Below are 18,723 nucleotides of genomic sequence, written 5' to 3' on the forward strand. Positions count from 1 at the left end.
TCACGTCTGCCCATCCTGCTCCTAGAATGTACCACATCCGGGCTGTTGCTGTCAGTCATTAGCTCTCACCAGGGCTGTGCTGAACGCCAATTCCCTAGGTCTCAAATTCCTGAAACCTTTTGGTTTAGGGGGTGGGGTGGGGTGTGGGGTGTGTGGGGGTGGAAATAGGAGGCTTTGCTGGAGGTGATTTGCATGTCTCTTTGCAAACTTCCTGACAACTTGTCTCAAGACGCTATAGAAGGTTGAGTACAAACCTACATAAATCTAAACAAATCCACACTCTGTTATTTAAGAAATAGAAATGGAAGAATGACAAATGAAACAACTGGCAATTTTCCAGCGTGTTACTCAGGTAGATAAATTTATCCTGGACCCCTTTCTTTGCCTTCTTTCTCCCATACATTGGTATGAGCAGATCCTTAATGGCTTTACTTTTGAATAAATCTTGATTCTGACCAGCTTTTCCCCACCATCATGTCTTGCTGCATAATTGGTCTTCCTCTTTCCAGGAAGGAACTCTGTGGTCTTTTCTCTACATAGCAGCTGGAGTGACGCTTAAAAAATGTAAAACAGACGAATGTCTCCTCTGTTTAAATCAAATGACTTCCTAAGACATAGAATAAAATCCAGATTTCTCATCCAAATCCACAGAGTACCATGTGATTTAGCTCCTGCAAGGACCTCTGCCCTCACTCTGCCCCTTGAGCTCTCTGCTCCAGCCACACTTGTCATTTGTTGACTGTCTCCCCTGATGCTCCTAAGTCCTCAGGACATTGTCAACTGCTGTTCCTCTCTCTTGGAATGATCTTGCTCAGATGGTTACCTGACTAACTCCTCACCATTTTCTTCAGCATAATTATCATCATCTGCCATTATAGCGTATATTTATTTACACACTTGTTTTATTTTATTATTATTATTTTTAATGTTTATTTTTGAGAGAGAGACAGAGAGAGCACGAATGGCAGAGGAGCAGAGAGAGGGACACAGAATCCAAAGCAGGCTCCAGGTTCTGAGCTGTCAGCACAGAGCCCCACGCGGGGCTGGAACCCAGGAACCATGAGATCATGACCTGAGCTGAAGTCAGACACAATTGGCTGAGCCACCCAGGTGCCCTTATTTACATATTGTTAATTATTCAACTGAAATGTAAGCTCCAGGAGCACAGCTGCTCTGATGTTACTGTGTTTTTCATCACTGTATATCCCCCTTGCTCTTCCAGAAAAGAGACTGATACTCCTAAGGAGGGGCTGAGTAAATGTCTATAGAATGAGGAACTCTGAAACTCTGACTTGGAGTCATCTCTCTAAGCTCTGTTTGAGTTTCAGTGGCTAAGGGACACATAAGTGGCTAGACTCTCTAGAGTGGTGGTTCTCAGACATTATTGTGCATCTGAATCTATTGGGAAGCTTGTTAAAAATACAGGTTTGAGCTCATTTCATACTAGATTCAGGTCTTCCCAGTCTGCATTTTACACAAGCATTCCAAGGGTCCTAGCTGATTTTGGTGTACCTAAAATGCACAAAGTGGTTAGCTTATTTCAGAGAGCTAAGAATTAATTACAAATATGCACTGTTCAAGCCTGAGATACGTGACATGAAGGTTAGGGAGTAATTTCTTAAGTTGATGTTAGTGGGAATTTATTGAGCTTTGAACAGAGAATGATAGAAACAAGAAACCAGAAACTATCTTATGCATAGGAGCATTTTATACATAGACTTAGGGAGACCCAATATGTGAGATGAGTGCTTTTTACAATTAAATATAAAATGCATTATAACCAGCAAATTCACTGAATTCTAAATGATGCAAATAAGGGTCAGTTTTCAGATTCATCTTCAGTGAATCCCCTTAAAAAGTCATCCAAAAACTCTTCAGTAATGTTTTGCTCTTCAGGAAAATAAAAAAGTGATTTTGGTCAAAGTAACCATTACTTTTTGGATGTTTGAAAAGGAGGTATTCAAAGTGTATGATGTCGGGGCACTTGGGTGGCCGAGTCGGTTAAGTGTCTGACTCTTGATTTCTGCTCAGGTCATGGTCTCAGGCTCCATGATGGACATGGAGCCTGCTTAAGGTTCTCTCTCCCTCTGCCCCTCTCCTAAGGTAATCAACAAAGCACTTCTACACTTTCTTCCTCCCCACTGGAGAATATCATGAAGTAACGGCAGAGTAGAGTTATCAATCACTTTAGATTCTAACATAGAGATTTCAGGAGAAGGAATTGCTGAGAAAAGAAAAGTATCAACACCGTTTGAAAGCAGTCTAGGGGCACCTGGGTGGCTCAGTTGGTTAAGCGTCTGACTCTTGATTGTGGCTCAGGTCATGATCTCACAGTTTGTGAGATCGAGCCTGGCATCAGACTCTGCTCTGACAGCACAGAGCCTGCTTGGGATTCTCTCTCTGCCTCTCTCTCTGCCCTTTCCCTGCTCATGCTCTCTCTCTCAAAAAAAAAAAAAAAAAAAAAAACTTAAAAGAAAGCAATCTATTAATAGCACACATCTATTATTACCATCGACTGTCCCTAATCAAAATATATGTCCTTCATTAGGAAAGATTTATTTTATATATATATATATATATATATATATATATATATATATATATATATGTTTTAAATTTGGACAGGTACCAAACAGTTTTCACTGTAGGAGAGGCTTAAAAAAAAAAAAAAAGAGAGAGGCTTAAATATTTTATTTTTGTAACAATAGAAATATAATAGAAAAAAAGTTTCCAATTATACATGAATTTAAAGAGCATTCTGCTTGGTTTTGTAATTAATTCATTAGTTCAATTATTGTTTTAAAAGTCATTTAAGTGCCTGATTTGTGCCGGGCTCTTTGGCAGGCATTGGAAAACCCAAAGTGGAAGATAAAGTGTTTGCATTCAAGTCCTACTCTGTTTTTCTTTACAGTGTATATTATTGCCTGGCATTATATGTGTGTTTGTGGGTGTCATTTTGATTGTGTGTGATGTATTTATATGTATAATGTTCATCTTTCTCTCCCATCCAAATGAAAGGTTTTTTTTTTTTTTTATTTATTGCTGACTATACCTAGTGCATACAGAGTATTTTTATAGTATACCCTCATTAAATATTTGTTAAAGTTAAATATTAAATATTAAACAAAATTTGTTTATGTTTATTCATTTTTGAAAGACAGAGAGAGACAGAGCACAAGCAGGGGTGGGGCGGAGAGAGGGCGGGGGCGGACACAGAATCTGAAGCAGGCTCCAGGCTCTGAGCTGTCAGCACAGAGCCCGACGCGGGGCTCGAACTCACAAACCGCGAGATCATGACCTCAGCCGAAGTCGGATGCTCAACCGACTGAGCCACCCAGGTGCCCCAATATTAAATATTTTTAAGTGACTTTTATTTTTTGAGAGAGAGAAAGAGAGAGTGGCAGAGGAAGAGGAAGAGAGAGAATCTTAAGCAGACTCCATGCTCAGCATGGGGCCTGACACTGGGCTCAATCTTACAACTGTGAGATCATGACCTGAGCCAAAATCAAGAATTGGACACTTAACTGACTGAGCCACGCAGGCACCCCTTAAATATTTTTTAAGTTTAAAAAAAAACGGTAAGCATAGTGTGCAATGGAGAGCTCTAGGAGAAGCACCTGATGAGTGAGGGCAGACATCAGGCAAGAGGTGAATTTTGGGGAACAAGCCAAGCTAAGTTAGCAAAGAGTGAAACCATGGCAAATTTGGGAAAACTGTGAGTTGAACTTCTAGAGCAAAGTGTGTGTCGGTGAAGGGGAGAGGGAGGAGGAATGAGGCAGAAGAGGAAAGCAGCATGAGATCACAGTGGGTGCTGGATGTAGCATTAAAGATTCTTCTAGGCAGAGTCTAGGGTGAGTTTTGGTGGATGCCTATTGGTTTGGCCTGTCTGATTCCATTCCACCTTCTTCTGATAACATTACCTGACTTTCCTTGGTGCACGTGGTAGAAGTGGACCTACTTGCATCTTTAAGGCTCCAGGGACAGGCATGTGATGCAGACCTGTGCATTTATTGTTTCCCAACTTCCTAGTCAGAGAGATTGATTTCTGCGTGAGAATATGACTCAAGCTGATCCAGAAGACTCAATCCTAAGACTTTTTTTGTTGTAACTATTGGTGATAAGAAAGTACTTTTGGGTTAAGGTTGCAGAGCTTGGAACATATAAACTTCGGCGTTTTGGAACACCATGAAGGAAGGGTTTAATGAACGTAAAGCCATTATAAAGGAAAGCAGAGTTAACAGATGAAGAGAGATGCTTTCTGATGACAATGTTTAAATATATGGATATAGCCACATAGGAAATTAGAACCACTCATGGACCATCTAGTTGTGTGTGCCAAAATATATCCCCCACCTTTTTCTTAAGCCTGTTAAGTGAATTTGATTTCTTCCTCATTTACAAAAGAATCCTAGATGTTTGGGTATAGAAGGAAATGAGAGGGAGAGAGGGAAGGAGGGAGGAGGGAGGCAGAGAGAGAGGAAGAGAGAGAGACAGAGGGAAAAAGAGCTGTTGAAGCATCTGGAGATTAGCTACATTAAGCCAAGACTAGAGAACAAAGCATGAACCGAGCCAGATTTGGGCACGGATTTAAGGGCTAAAGAAGTCCATGAATTGCTAACACAGGCTATCCACAGAAATCAAAGGTCCTGCCTGAATTTCTCCAGAATCCAAGATGCTAAGTCATAAAGGTTAAAATTTCATCAAAGGCTGAGAGAAGTGTCTTAGTTGGCCCGATGACAAGGCAGTGATGTGGGGTACGTCCTAGGCTCAAAGGCTAATGTAGGTATCCATCTGTTTCAAGCTAGTTTTAAGGAAAAGCTGTTGACTGTTAGGATGCCTGCTTTCACATGCATTATGGATCCTGGAATTAATCACAGTACAGAGCTGATTTCCATTTAGCAAGTTGTCTGAAAGTGTAGATGTCTAAAAGTGTCTGAAAATGTAGATAACACACCACAGAGAATAGGAATGAGAGGAAAGAGGCCAGATTACAGCATCAATATCTGAATCTGAATGGAAATTCTATGTCTTAATTGTTGGGGTTGCAAGGTGTCCCGCATGACTTCAATGACTTCAAATCAGTACCTGACTATAGACTGCCCATGCGACCAATCCATCCTAGGTGGATCTATTTGCAAATGGGCAGGCATGTGGCCAACAGACACAACCACGTATATTCCAGGTTAGTGTAAAAGGGGCCCAGAAGTATCATACTTACAGCCTACTAGTACTGTGAAATCTATCTTTCAAAACTCTAAATACCATCTCTAGTTTCAAATGATGCCTGAGGGGTACATGAATCTACAGTCTTTATCACCTCAGAGGTTGAAACTCTCCTAATGTCTGGATTCAGGATCTGTACTCTTACAGAAAAGATGCTTCACTGCAGCTGGTGGTAATATAAATCAAGACAAAGCAAGCACTTCTAACTTCGGTACAAATGACCCTTGACATGACTGCCCAGCCAAGGCTATCAAGAGTAATGTGTAATAAATGAATGATGCCATGCTATGCTCTAGGGTACCAAGGCAAATATTAGGGTCCCTCAAATGAAAATTGTCTGGGACCACAGCACATGTATCATTTGAATTCAACTGTTTACAAGGATCTAAAAGGAAAGGGGAGGACCACCCAAACTTTTATATGAAAGGAAAAAATCTGATATTATTTTCTATTTTTTAAATTTCACCAGGGGATAGCATTTTTAAATACCACACAGGTTGCATTATTATCTTAACTGCTGGAGATAATACACTGAAAAGACGAAGTAATACACTTGCTTTGTTATTGAAGATTATATCTATCTGTTGTTATATGACACTGTGATTCGGAGAGAATAGCAGGGGTTGATACAAATCATGCTTTAGAAAATATTAAAAATCAAAGTGATAGAAACAGTAAGAAAGTTTGGAGCAAAAACTGAAGTGGACTACAGTCTCTTTTTCTTACTTATTATGAATGTATATGAGTTTTATAAAACATGATGTAGCATTCAGGACCTTGGGTTATGGTAGCTAAGAACTCAACCTGAATGGAGAAGTCCTCTCTAAATTTATCCATTCAGCAAATACTTATTTATTTTTTCCTCTGTTCTAGCCACTGATTAAAGAACAATAAACATAATAGACAAGGACCTTGATCCCAATCCTTGGGAAACTTATAGTTTAGTAGAGAGATAGACATTAAAAAAAAATTACTTAAGTAAACATATATTCACTATTGTGGTAAATCCTATGGTGGAAAAGCACAGAAAGCCATGAGAACAAATAACAATGGGACAAAATACAATCCACCGTTGGGGGTGTCAGTTAAACCTTCTTTGAGGTAGTAACATTTATGATAAGAACCAGTGTAATGGAAAAATTGAGAGATGGCCAATATTAACTTTAATTTCACTAACCCTTTCTTATGTTTTATAAAATCTGATGCTGATTCATCTAATGCATTTTTCTTTTTTTTAAATATATAAGCAATTTTTATTCAAAAGGATATATGTAATATATAATGGATATTCTTTCATCTATCTGAAAGGGGGGGGCAGGGGATCTGATTTATGCATTGCTTTGCTAAGGATGCAGTAATCTAAATAGAAAAATTGAAGTGTATGTAATCTTTTTAAAAAATTAATTTATTTAAATTGAAGTTAGTCAACATACATCATAGTATTGGCTTCAGGGGTAGAACCCAGTGATGCATCACTTACATATAATACCCAGTCTAATGAATTTTTCAATTCTATGATTTCCATTGGTTCTTTTTCAGTTTCAAGTCTTTTTTTGAAACTCCCCATCTCTACCTATATTAATCTGTTCCTATGGACATTATTTAAAAATTTTTCTTTTGAAATTATTGTAGATTCCTAGAAAGTTGCAAAGATAGCACAGAGAGCTCTCATGTACCCTTCACCCAGTTTCTCCTATTGACATCTTACTTAACTACTGTACAATATCACCCAGGAAAGTGACATTGGTATAAAGTATGTGTAGTTCTATGTAGTTTTATTACATGTGATGATTCACATAACCACCACTGCAAGCTACAGAATTATTCCACCACTAGTGCTACCTTGTGCTACCCCTTTCTAATTAATCACACTCAATCCCTCCACCCATCACTGACAGGATCCTGGTAACCACTGGTCTGTTCTTTAATCTTTATAATTTTATTATTTCAGGTATATTATATAACTGGAATCAGACAATGTATAATCTTTTAAGATGGACTTTTTTCCCATTCATCATAATGCCTTGAGATCCATTCAAGTTGTTGTATGTATCAATAGTTCATTACTTTTTATTGGGCTGGTATTCCATGGTATGAACCTACCATGGTTTGTTTCACCATTTGCCTATTACAGGATATTTCAGCTCCTTTTAGTTTTGGGCTATTTTCTACGAACTTCTAAATATATTAATTACTGTTATTATTTTTAATTATTGTCCTTATCTTTTAAGCCAACATCTGAGACTTTTGCAGTTCTGTTTCTAGTGACTTTTCTCTTTTCTCTTTTTAAGTCTTTTCTCTTAAGTATGGGCATGTTTTCCTGCTTTTTTCTCATGTCTAGTGATTTTTTATTATATAGTAGCTGTTGATGCTGCTCTGTAGAGACTTTGGATTCTGTTATTTTCCCTAACAAATGTTGGGTTTTGTTTTAATAGGCAGTTAAGGGGCACCTGGGAGGCTTAGTTGGTTGAGTGTCCGACTCTTGATTTCGACTTAGGTCGTGATCTCAGAGTGGTTTGATCAAGTCCTGTTTTGGGCTCTGTGCTGACAGTGGAGCCTACTTAAGATTCTCTCTCTCTCTCTCTCTCTCTCTCTCTCTCTCTCTCTCTCTCTCTTCCTCTGTCCCTTTCCCTTGCTCTCTCTCTCTTTCCAAAATAAAAAAAAATTAATAGTAATAAAAGGCAGTTAAATTACTAATAGGTCACCTAGAATGGGTAGTGAGTGGGTTTTATGTGTAGTTACTGTGAATCTATTTTAATTTTTCCCTTAACTCAAGGAGAATCCCTTATTTTTGTTCTTTTTTTTTCAGTCTTTCAGCTGTTTCCCCCTTCCAGATTTCCTAGCATTTTATACTTTTGTAGTTCAGAGGTCAACCAAGGATTTGTGGGAAGTTTGTATTCAGGTTTTTTTTTTAAGCTTTCTTTTTTAAAAAAGAAATGTATATTTTTGAGAGAGGGGAGAGAGACACACAGACAGAGACAGAGTATGAGCAGGATAGGGACAGAGAGAGAGGGTGACACAAAATCTGAAGCAGGCTCCAGGCTCTGAGCTGTCAGTATAGAGCCCGATGAATGGCTCAAACTCACAGATCGGGAGATCATGACCTGAGCTGAAGTCAGATGCTTAACTGACTGAGCCACCCAGGCGCCCCAAATTCAGATTTTGCATTTCTCTTGTGACTCACTTCTTTCTAGGATTTCTTGAAACTCTGGAAGTATCAAACTCCATGTTCTGACTCATCAGACTGATAAAACAGCAGGTTTTTTGGCTGAAGTTCTGCAGACTGGGGAGTGGCCTCGGGACAAAGCTATATAAATACTGATTTAAGAGAATGTCATTCCCTTCATTTGAGGGTTGATTCTCCTTTAGTTTTTGTTTGTTTTCAGTTAGTCTCATGTCTTCAAGCAGATTTAAAATTTTTTTTTGCTCAGGAGGCACCTGAGTGGCTCAGTCGGTTGAGTGTCTGACTCTTGATTTTGGCTCAGGTCATGATCTCACAGAGATCAAGCCCCACCTTGGGCTCCATGCTGAGTGTGGAGGCTGCTTAAGATTCTTTCTCTCTCCCTCTGCCCCTTTCCCCTGCTCAAGCTGTCTCTCTCTCAAAAATATATATATATATTTTTTGCTCGGGGTTTATAATTTTTAATCCATAAGAGAGTTAGTCCAATATAAACTACTCTTTCATGTCTTAACATGATTTTTAAATTAATTTGGGCATGATTTTGTCTGTGTTTTTCTGAAAAGCATTTGTGAAGTTTCTAATCTAACTTTCCATGGATAAAAGCACATTTTTATCTTCTTTAAAAAATCCCTGGATGAGCACTGGGTGTTGTGTGGAAACCAATTTGACAATAAATTTCATAAGAAAAAAAAAAAACCCTGATAATTGAGGGATTTTTCTATCCTATCTACTGGAATTCAAATTTAAAACGTCAGTTCATCTGGCATAAAAAGTTCCTGATTTGAGATCCAGTGAAACCTTACTATGTTTGAGCCCAATGTTACTCAAACACAAAGATCAGTTAGATAGAAACATTTTACTTATTTATTAGTCACTAAGCCCTCTTGAGGGCAATATGTATTATACATCTAGATATGATGTGGCATACAAGGCTTTCATTTGGTCTTTATTTGTCCCTTAGCATCTTAGAAAAATTCTCTGATATCCTGGGGTGGAATCAAGGTAAATGACCAAAGAGTGTGGTTAAAGTTTGTTTTATGATGTTTTTAAATTATCTGAATGCATTGATTTCAGTTTGCTGAAGGTGTGACCTTTCCATTTAATTACCTTTCTAGAGAACACTGCTTTTCTAGCCAATTCAGAGGCCCTATTTTCTCCTTTACCTTTCCAAATTCTACTTATCTTTGACATCCATCCAGTCCATGGCTTCAGATTTTCCTACCAGTGAACCTATGCCACTTTATTTATGTAGGGCTTTCCCTCATGATATATCCGTTAATACACATTCCAAGCTATGCAGAGGCTTAGAAGGCAAGTGAGATGAGAGTGGGAACAGAAAAGAGGTGGCCTTAAAATCTGCTAACGTACTTTTAAAGCTAGTAGGTCAGAATCAGCCTTTTCCTTTCAGAAACACTCCTCAAGGTAGGTGCTGTCCTGTTTCATTTTATAACCTAATCACCTCATCTGAATATAATCTTCTTTCCCACAAAGATCAGAAGATTATTCAGGGCAAGTATCATGCTTCCTCCTAGAATCCAGCATAATATTTCACATAAGAGTGAAAATTTCCTGGGGCACCTGGGTCGGTCAGTTGGTTAAGCATCCGACTTCAGCTCAGGTCATGATCTCACGGTCTGTGAGTTTGAGCCCTGCGTCAGGCTCTGGGCTGATGGCTCAGAGCCTGGAGCCTGCTTCCGATTCTGTGTCTCCCTCTCTCTCTGCCCCTCCCCCGTTCATGCTCTGTCTCTCTGTCCCCAAAATAAATAAACGTTAAAAAAAAAAAAATTAAAAAAAAAAAAAAGAGTGAAAATTTCCTGGGGCACCTGGGTCGGTGAGTTGGTTAAGCTTCCACCCTTGATTTCAGCTCAAGTCATGATCTCACGGTTCGTGAGATCGAGCCCTGCCTCAGGCCAGAGATGACAGCATGGAGCCTGCTCGGGATTCTCTCCCTCTCTTTCTGCTGCTCCCTCACGCGTGCTCATCCTCTCTCTCTTTCTCTCTCTCTCTCTCAAAAAAATTAAACTTAAAAGAAGGAACTTTAAAAAAAGAGTAAAATATTATTTGAATGAGTTACTTTGAATTTTGACCATTTGGCTGAATCTGTTTGGTATTTTGCTTATAATTTTCTAATTACCTGACAGTGTTTGGTTTTGATATCCCACCAAAGAGCATGAAGATACATACATTGAAGATTTATAGTTTGGCTTCTGCCTGATTCTCCAGCCACCTCTAATACTACATATTCTCCCTCACTTGCTATGGTCTTGCCACATCGGTGTCCTCTTAGTACTTTCATACCTCAAGCAATTCCTTCCTCCGAGCCACTGCACTGTCGTGTCCTCTGCCTCGAATGGGCATGGTGTGGTTAGTGCTTCTCATCACTTAGGTCTCAGATCAAATGGTCATGTCTCAGAGAGGTCTTCCTGATCTACCTTCCTTGTTCCCTTGAAGCTGATCCAAATCATTCTCTTACCCATCGCTCTGTTTTACTTTCTTCAGAACTTACTACAACCTGAAATTATCCTCTTAATCCGTGCTTACATGTTTATGGTCTGTCTTCCCACATTAGAGTCTAAACTCTATGAGAGCCAGGAGCTTTGTCTCCTTCAGGGAAGTATCCCTAATGCTCAGAATGGTGGCTAAATGAGCGAATCTTTTGAGCTGTCACCCTGGGTGCCATCTTGAAAACAATTTATAGTGGATGCAGTATTTCAATGTTCACAATTTTAATTTGATTTCAGTGAAACATGGCATAGAAGTAGAGGCTAAAGAGATGTTCTTAAAGAATAAAGAAAGCACTAGTGAAAGCACAAGTCATAAGACCTACCAATGAAAAGCAAAAGAAAAATTGTGACAGTGTCTTACATCCAAGGGTAATAGCTAGCTAGCTATAATGCTAATGAGTACCTATCATGCTCCAGGTATTGTTACAAATATTAGACTTAAAAAAAAACCTCATTTAGTCCTTATAACAACTCTATAAGTATACTATAATAACCTCCATGATGACATTGAGAACAGAGACTAGATGAGAAGTTGTGTAGGTTGATATGTCTGGGGTCATAAAGCCAGTAAGCAGCAGAGCTGGGACTCAAACCCGAGCAGTTTAATTCCAGTCTGTGGTTGTAGCTACTGGGCCATATCTTTTCATTTCCACCGAGTACAGAACTGATTTATTTTAGTTGTCTCATTCATTTATCAAGCAAATCTGGCATTATTCTTCTGCCTATAGTTTTACAACTATTTGGTTTAGAATAAAGAATAATGGATTTAGGGTTGAGTTTTAGGTCCAGGTATATTACTAACCTATGGTAACTTCAACCTAACTTCTTCAATCCCCAATTCTCAAATATGTAAAAGGGAGGTGTGTTTGAGCCATATTAAAGATAAACTAATATACTTTTTTTTTCCCCCTGTTATGGGGGCCCTGAGCACCATGCTGCTGATACATTTTGGAAGAATATTGTAAGGAATATTTAATACGTTACCTGAACTTTATTCATCTCCAGTTTGTTCTTCTCATTGGCACTCTGGTCTTGTTTGCTAGCTCCCTTTTTCTGAGGGCCTTTTCCAAAGAAGATGTAATTTACAAAGGCATATTCCAGGAGAGCCAGGAACACAAACACAAAGCAACCCATCAGGTAAATATCAATCGCTTTGACATAAGGGATCTTCGGCAAAGTCTCCCTGAGGTGAGTGCTGATGGTTGTCATTGTCAGCACGGTGGTGATTCCTATGAAACAGAAAGACACATCTTAGCTGAACGCACTTGTTAAGCTGCCCTTGAAAGACTAAGACAGATGCTATTTCCTTATTGGTGTCCCAGAATGATGGCAGCAATGTGATAAACCACTAGGCAAAAGGAGCAGATATTTGGAAGGACAAAGCTTCAGACTCCCCATACAGGCCATGAACAAATCGTAAAACAGGATGTACCATTAATGGAGGGTTGGAAACCATTTTTTAAAAAATAATACACATAGAAGAAAGAAAAACAAATGGGCCTGCATATCAAAATCCCATTGATATGCTCACTGTTCCTACTAAATCTGTCCTTGTGACACTAACGCCCACAACAGCCACTACCAAAATGAAAGTTGGTAACCATCGTGAGGAGACCTACTTCATTCCATAAGTCTATAATATATACAAGGTCAGTATTACACGTTAAAATAGTAATGCATCATTCATAGTGAAACAACACTAAAAGAAGATATACGTAAGAAAGTTCGCGATTTGCATCAAACATTTGATTTATGTATTTTTTAAATAAAACCTTGTTGCTTTGATTTTTCAAATATTACCTCTGGTTCTTGATTCCAGAGCTTAGAATGAATTAGTTCCCTAGAGTCAAGAGAAGATTTCCTGAAAAATTCAACTTGGATTTGTTAAAGAAGGTTAAGACTGTAAACTCTTAAAAGGAAAATTATGTTTTGTCTATTTTGTTAAGCACAAGCTTTCTTAACCATATAATCTTTGCATGAGTGTAATAAATATTTGGTGTTGATGATGGCAATGATGAAATGTAATTGGGAAAAACAAAACTGAAGAGGAAATTGGAATCTTACATAGATAATTTGTGCTATAATACTAATATTACATATTTATATAGCATATTACAGTTTTATTTTATTTTTTAAGTTTGTTTATTTATTTTTGAGAGAGAGAGAGAGACTGGGTTAGGGACAGAGAGAGAGAGAGAGACAGGGAGAGAGAAAGAATCCCAGGCAGGCTCCAACATGGGGCTTGATCTCACGAATAGTGAAATCATGACCTGAGCCAAAATCAAGAGTCCGATGCTTAACTGACTGAGCCACCCAGGTGCCCCAATATTACAGTTTAAACACAGTTATGAATTATCTTATATGACTGCCATAACAGCTTGCTGAGTATGATAAGGCAGCTTTATGATTTCTGTTTTATAGATGCATAAACAGAAATTCTGAGATTAGTTATTTTCCATAGATCACCCAGCTAGGGGCAAAAAAGCAAGGAAGTGTTAAACAAAAGGCACTTAAAATGAAAACAGAAAGATGAGAAGATAAAACTTGAAACTTGATGACAGTCCTTAAAAATAAAGACAGGAAATGTTAAAATGGGTGTTAAAAACAAAGGACATCCGGCAAAGAGAATAGAAGGTAGAAACTGAAAAGGGGGAACAATAGTTTAGCATTCATTTGCCCATGAGATTATTCTGGATAAATTCCCTGATTTGACTATTCAACTTTAAGAGAACAGATAAAATAGGAAGTCGGAGTTAGCATATAAAAAGTTAAAATGGTTCAGATCAGTGATGAATTCAAAAGTGCTGCACTGATCTGAAATGCCATCATGAACTTATTTCTTTGAATAAAATTTTAAAGTTCACCCAATATAATTCTAGCTAATATCCTCAGCAGAAATAAACAGTTCATTTACAAATCCACTAATTACTTTTTGGTTTCTACTCGTTGATTTAAATTTTTAAGCAAGAAGGGTTAGTAAACAAATGCCTTTTTTACTTAGTTAAGTTTTAAAATGTCACAGATTTTACATTTCAAAGAGAAGATTAAGTCAGCATTTTATGTGCTAACATCTTTAATCAAAATACCGTTAGCTTTGGGGATAGATGGGTAAGGAGAACCACAATTTATGACCTTGATAGTTGTATTCCCTGCTGTTGACATCATCCACTGTTTTTTCCTTAACCATAGTATACACATACTCATGTTCACATTCATATAATATATGCAGATTCATACCTATGATGTGATCAACTATTTGTTGCCTTTCCTTAGTTTTGGAATGTTCAAAGGTTGATAAGGGGCTACCAGCATTTGACTGTGAGCCATTAGAAATTAGTCATTAGAAATAAGTTATAGGGATGACAATTACTTTGAGTGTGAAGGGGATGCTGAACATCTAACCCAGTTGAGCAATCTCAAAAGAAGTGATGTGTATGTCAGCTTAACTGGAAATGATGCTGTTACATATTTGGTGTGTGTGTGTGAGAGTGTGTGTGTGTGCGCGTGTGCACGCACACATGTGCACACATGTATGAGAATAAGCCCCAGAATATGATAACTGAAAGGGGTCTAGGATCAAATAATGAGGCACACCCATACATGCTCAGATTCATCAAAAGGACCTTATATATTCTAACTTTCCAAGGAATCCTTTAAAGTCTCAAATATAGCCTTTCAGCTTGCTGCAATTACTCAACCATGGCAAGATTAATTTTGAATTTTGTTCCTCCAGGAAGGAAACCATTTTTATTCTGTGCTGATCACAGGTCATTAATATAGCTGATGAATGTCTGTGCCCTATTCAAATGCGATGGGCTTCATTTAAGGAAAACTCAGATCGATACAACTTAACTTTAGTTAATGTTCGAAAAATAGTATTTTTTAACAATTGACATATCTTGTTAACAGTCACAAGGTTTAACTTTCTCCAAATCCATTTGAGAATAATGCATTGTATGAGAAAGAATGAAATAATGCCATTCACAGCAACGTAAATGGAACCAGAAGGTATTATGCTGAGTGAAATAAATCAGTCAGAGAAGGACAGGTATCATATGTTTCCACTCATATGTGGATCTTGAGAAACTTAACAGAAGACCATGGGGGAAGGGAAAGGGAAAAATAATTACAAAGGGAGGGAGGCAAACCATAAAAGACTCTTAAGTACAGAGAACAAACTGAGGGTGGATGAGGGGTGGGGGAGAAGGGAAAATGGGTGATGAGCATTGAGGAGGGCACTTGCTGGGATGAGCACTGGGGGTTGTATGTAAGCCAATTTGACAATAAATTATATTACAAAAAAAAAGAATACAACATACAAAAAAAAAGAGAATAATGCATTGTAAATGTTCTTCACTGTAAAAAGCAGAGACCAAAGAGGAAATCATCACAAAGTTAGTAAAAATTAGTGTAATGAAAATTTAAAAATAGACTCTAAGAAGCACTAATATAGCTAGTATTAATTATATTTCAAGATTATTTTGGTAAAATGCTAAGAAGATATTGCATTGTAAAACATTCATCCTGAAAATGCTTACCCTTTGATATTTTACTATAAGGACTCTTATGGTAATCTCATTCTTTGACTTGCTCTGAGAGAAAGCCATTGCTTATAATTTCTAACAATGGTTGGTTGGTTGAAGCTAAATCCTACCAGCTCTTTTCAGTGCTGGGAATGCCTTACCTAGTGCAACTCTGGCTGCAGATGCATCATAGTTGATCCAAAAAGACACCCAGGACAGAATTGTAATCAATGTGGAAGGCATGTAGGTTTGCAAAATGAAGTAGCCAATATTTCTCTTTAGACGAAAACTTAGTGACAGTCGTGGATATGCCCCTGAATTAAAAAAGAAAAATAGAAAAAAAAAATCAGATCTCCATTTGGTAGGAATCATCTTCTTTCTTTCACAGTGCCCCGAGTTCATTTGGAGGGAAATAACCTCACCAGTTGTGAACTCCACTTTCTTGGAGACCATCTTGTAGTCGACAATTGAAAACTGAGGAAGCTCAATTTTATTAACTCCAGTTACCGCTCCCTCTCCTCCATTCCAGTAAAACTCAATGTCATCAGTGGTATAGCCATCTGAAACCAAGAAATACAGCATGGTTAAATAGAGTTAGGTTGGTCTAGAAATTCATTTTGAAGAGTCTTGGAACTGGAGAGAAAATTCCCAGCAAGTGGTGGTAAGACAACAATGCTTTAAATAGGATGGCATATAGGTCTCATGATGAGCACTATTCTTGCATTGAGAAGGCGGATGCATCTGCTTTAGTGGACATAAACTCTGTGCTCATTCAGTGATGTCTGATATCACTGCTCCTTATTTATTTTCTTTGCATCTACTAATGGGAATTCTTCGGTTAGATAAGGCAATAGCGGGATTCTAGTACCTGAACATAGATTTTTACTATGCATCCTTTAACAATAATACATAATAATAATTGAACGCGTATTTGTTAAAAGGGATATGGAAAAGATAAAATGGTGGAGTATAATGAAAAACCAAATTTGTACATACTGATTATATGATCAAGACATTTAAAAAAGAAATACACATTTATTTTAGAAAATAGGTAAACTTCCATTCATATGTACATATATATTTATTATTCATTTATTTTGGGGAAAGCCCAAGTGGAGCAGGGGCAGAGAGAGAGAGACAGAAGATCCGAAGGGGGCTCCATGCTGACAGGCTGACATCAGTGAGCCCTATGTGGGGCTTGAACCCATGAACTGTGAGATCATGACCTGAGCTGAAGTCAGATGCTCAACTGACTGAGCCACCCAGGTCCCCCTCATATATTTTTATTATATCTAATATACAGGTGAAAAATTAAGGACTATATGAATTTTTAAATTAAAATTTTAAATTGAAGTATAATTACATGTAACATTATATTAGTTTCAGGTATACAGCATAGTGATCAATAATTCTATACCTTATGCTTGCTCCCTGTGATAAGTGTAAAGAACTTTATGAATTTTTGTTTAACGTTTATTTATTTTTGAGAGACAGAGAGAGAAAGAGAGACAGACCATGAGTGGGGGAGGGGCAGAGAGAGAGGGAGACATAGAATCAAAAGCAGGCTCCAGGCTCTGAGCTGTCAACACAGAGTCCAATGTGGGGCTTGAACCCACAGACAGCGAGATCATGAGCTGAGCTGAGGTCAGATGCTTAACCAACCGAGCCACCCAGGTGCCCCCTATGAATTCTTGATAATACATTTATAGCTTAATATTCATGAGGGTGAGCTTTTGTTAATTTAAGAGTAATGTATAGAGGATTGTAGATTGCATTATTAGGGTCTACCCTGAAGTCTATTGTCTTCTCTTTTCTACTTCTGATTCCCCTTATCAGTGGTCTAGCTGGGTTATAGTCGCATAAAAAATTAACTTCTATAAAAACAATGTATGGGTATATTTAAAAATCTAAAAATCAGTTCCGGCATATAGAAGGCTATAGTTGTCTCTTTCTACCTGGTAGACATAAAGAAGATATTTCTGAGTTCATTTTGTCTTTATATTCATCTCAGATAAAAAAAAAAACCCATCAAATCCTTTATTTCCATTAGAATTACTAAGGCTTGTGTTTCGAAGATAACCATATAATATAGTAGATATGATGCTGACCTACTTTTGATTAAAGCCAGTAATATTTTCCAAGAGATTAAAAAAAAGAATATATTTAAAATTTAGAAGAGTGCCAAGTCTTCAGTCAGGCTCACTGAAAACATACCAGTGCAAGGATGTAGGAAATTTTAATGTATTCTTTTTTTTTTTTTCTTGAGGGGAAATAAACCTGTCTCAATTTTATTGCTTTACACATTTCTAACTTATCTTCACAAAGAGCTCTTTTTTGAATTCTTATTCTTAAACTCATTGAACCCACAACCTTTTTATGTTTGTTACTTTTGCCCCTCTATAGAGGTTATTATTTACTGTGTGATAGGTTTCAATTTAGCTTATTTTATTTCTCTTTAAACCATTTCCTTCTAGGTCTAAGAACTTGCCTTTTCTTCAAAGGGTAATCTTCCATATTCAGTAACCCGTTTTACAATGACTCAAGTGTAGCCATAGAAACAGAAGATATTTATTTTAGCTATGATCCCTGGTGTCCAAGAAGCTGTGAGACCCTCTTTACCTATTGGATTTAGAGTGATCTACATCTTCTTGGCTTATTGATTTACTGGCCTATTGGGGATTTATGATGTGTCCATGTAGGTTCAGCAGTTGTAACAAACGTACTACTCCTGTGGGGGATGTTGATAACAGAGGAGTCCATGTATGTGGAAGCTTGTGGCATATTGGAAATCTCTGTATCTTCCTCTCAATTTTGCTGTGAACATAAAACTGCTCTAAAAAAGTAAAATTCTTTAAAAAATAACTTCTAGGGGCACCTGGGTGACTCAGTTGGTTGAGCGTCCAACCTGACTTCAGCTCAGGTCATGAACTCGTAGTCAGTGAGTTCCAGCCCTGTATTGAGCTCTGTGCTGACAGCTTGGAACCTGGAGCCTGCTTCGGATTTTGTGTCTCCCTCTCTCTCTGCCCCTCCTCCACTCACACACTGTCTCTTTCTCTCAAAAACAAATAAACATTAAAAAAAGTTAAAAATTAAAAAATAACTTCTAAAAAAACTCCACAGAAACATATTCATGCATATACATATATAGATAAATGAATGAATGAATGAATGAATGAGTGAATAAATAAATACATAAATAAATAAAATTTGATGGTAATTTCAGAGGATCATGGATCCCTGTGGAGCCTATTTATGGTTCTAGAATGAGAAAATGGCTAGTGGCACTATGATA

General features: G+C 37.7%; 1 protein-coding gene across 1 annotated transcript in view; it reads right to left on the reverse strand.

The window, feature by feature from the left end:
• The window catches only part of GABRB1 (gamma-aminobutyric acid type A receptor subunit beta1), a 379,026-nt gene that overhangs the window by 9,363 nt on the left and 350,940 nt on the right, over window positions 1-18,723 (reverse strand). The window contains exons 6-8 of the mRNA XM_019412864.2: window positions 15,854-15,991; window positions 15,593-15,745; window positions 11,893-12,137 (exon numbers count right to left, since the gene is read on the reverse strand). Coding sequence (XP_019268409.1) covers window positions 11,893-12,137; window positions 15,593-15,745; window positions 15,854-15,991 — 536 coding nt within the window. The remainder of the gene's footprint in view (window positions 1-11,892; window positions 12,138-15,592; window positions 15,746-15,853; window positions 15,992-18,723) is intronic.

Source organism: Panthera pardus, unplaced genomic scaffold, assembly GCF_024362965.1.
Source record: "Panthera pardus isolate Hobbes unplaced genomic scaffold, ASM2436296v1 HiC_scaffold_13, whole genome shotgun sequence".
NCBI classification, from domain to species: Eukaryota; Metazoa; Chordata; class Mammalia; order Carnivora; family Felidae; genus Panthera; species Panthera pardus.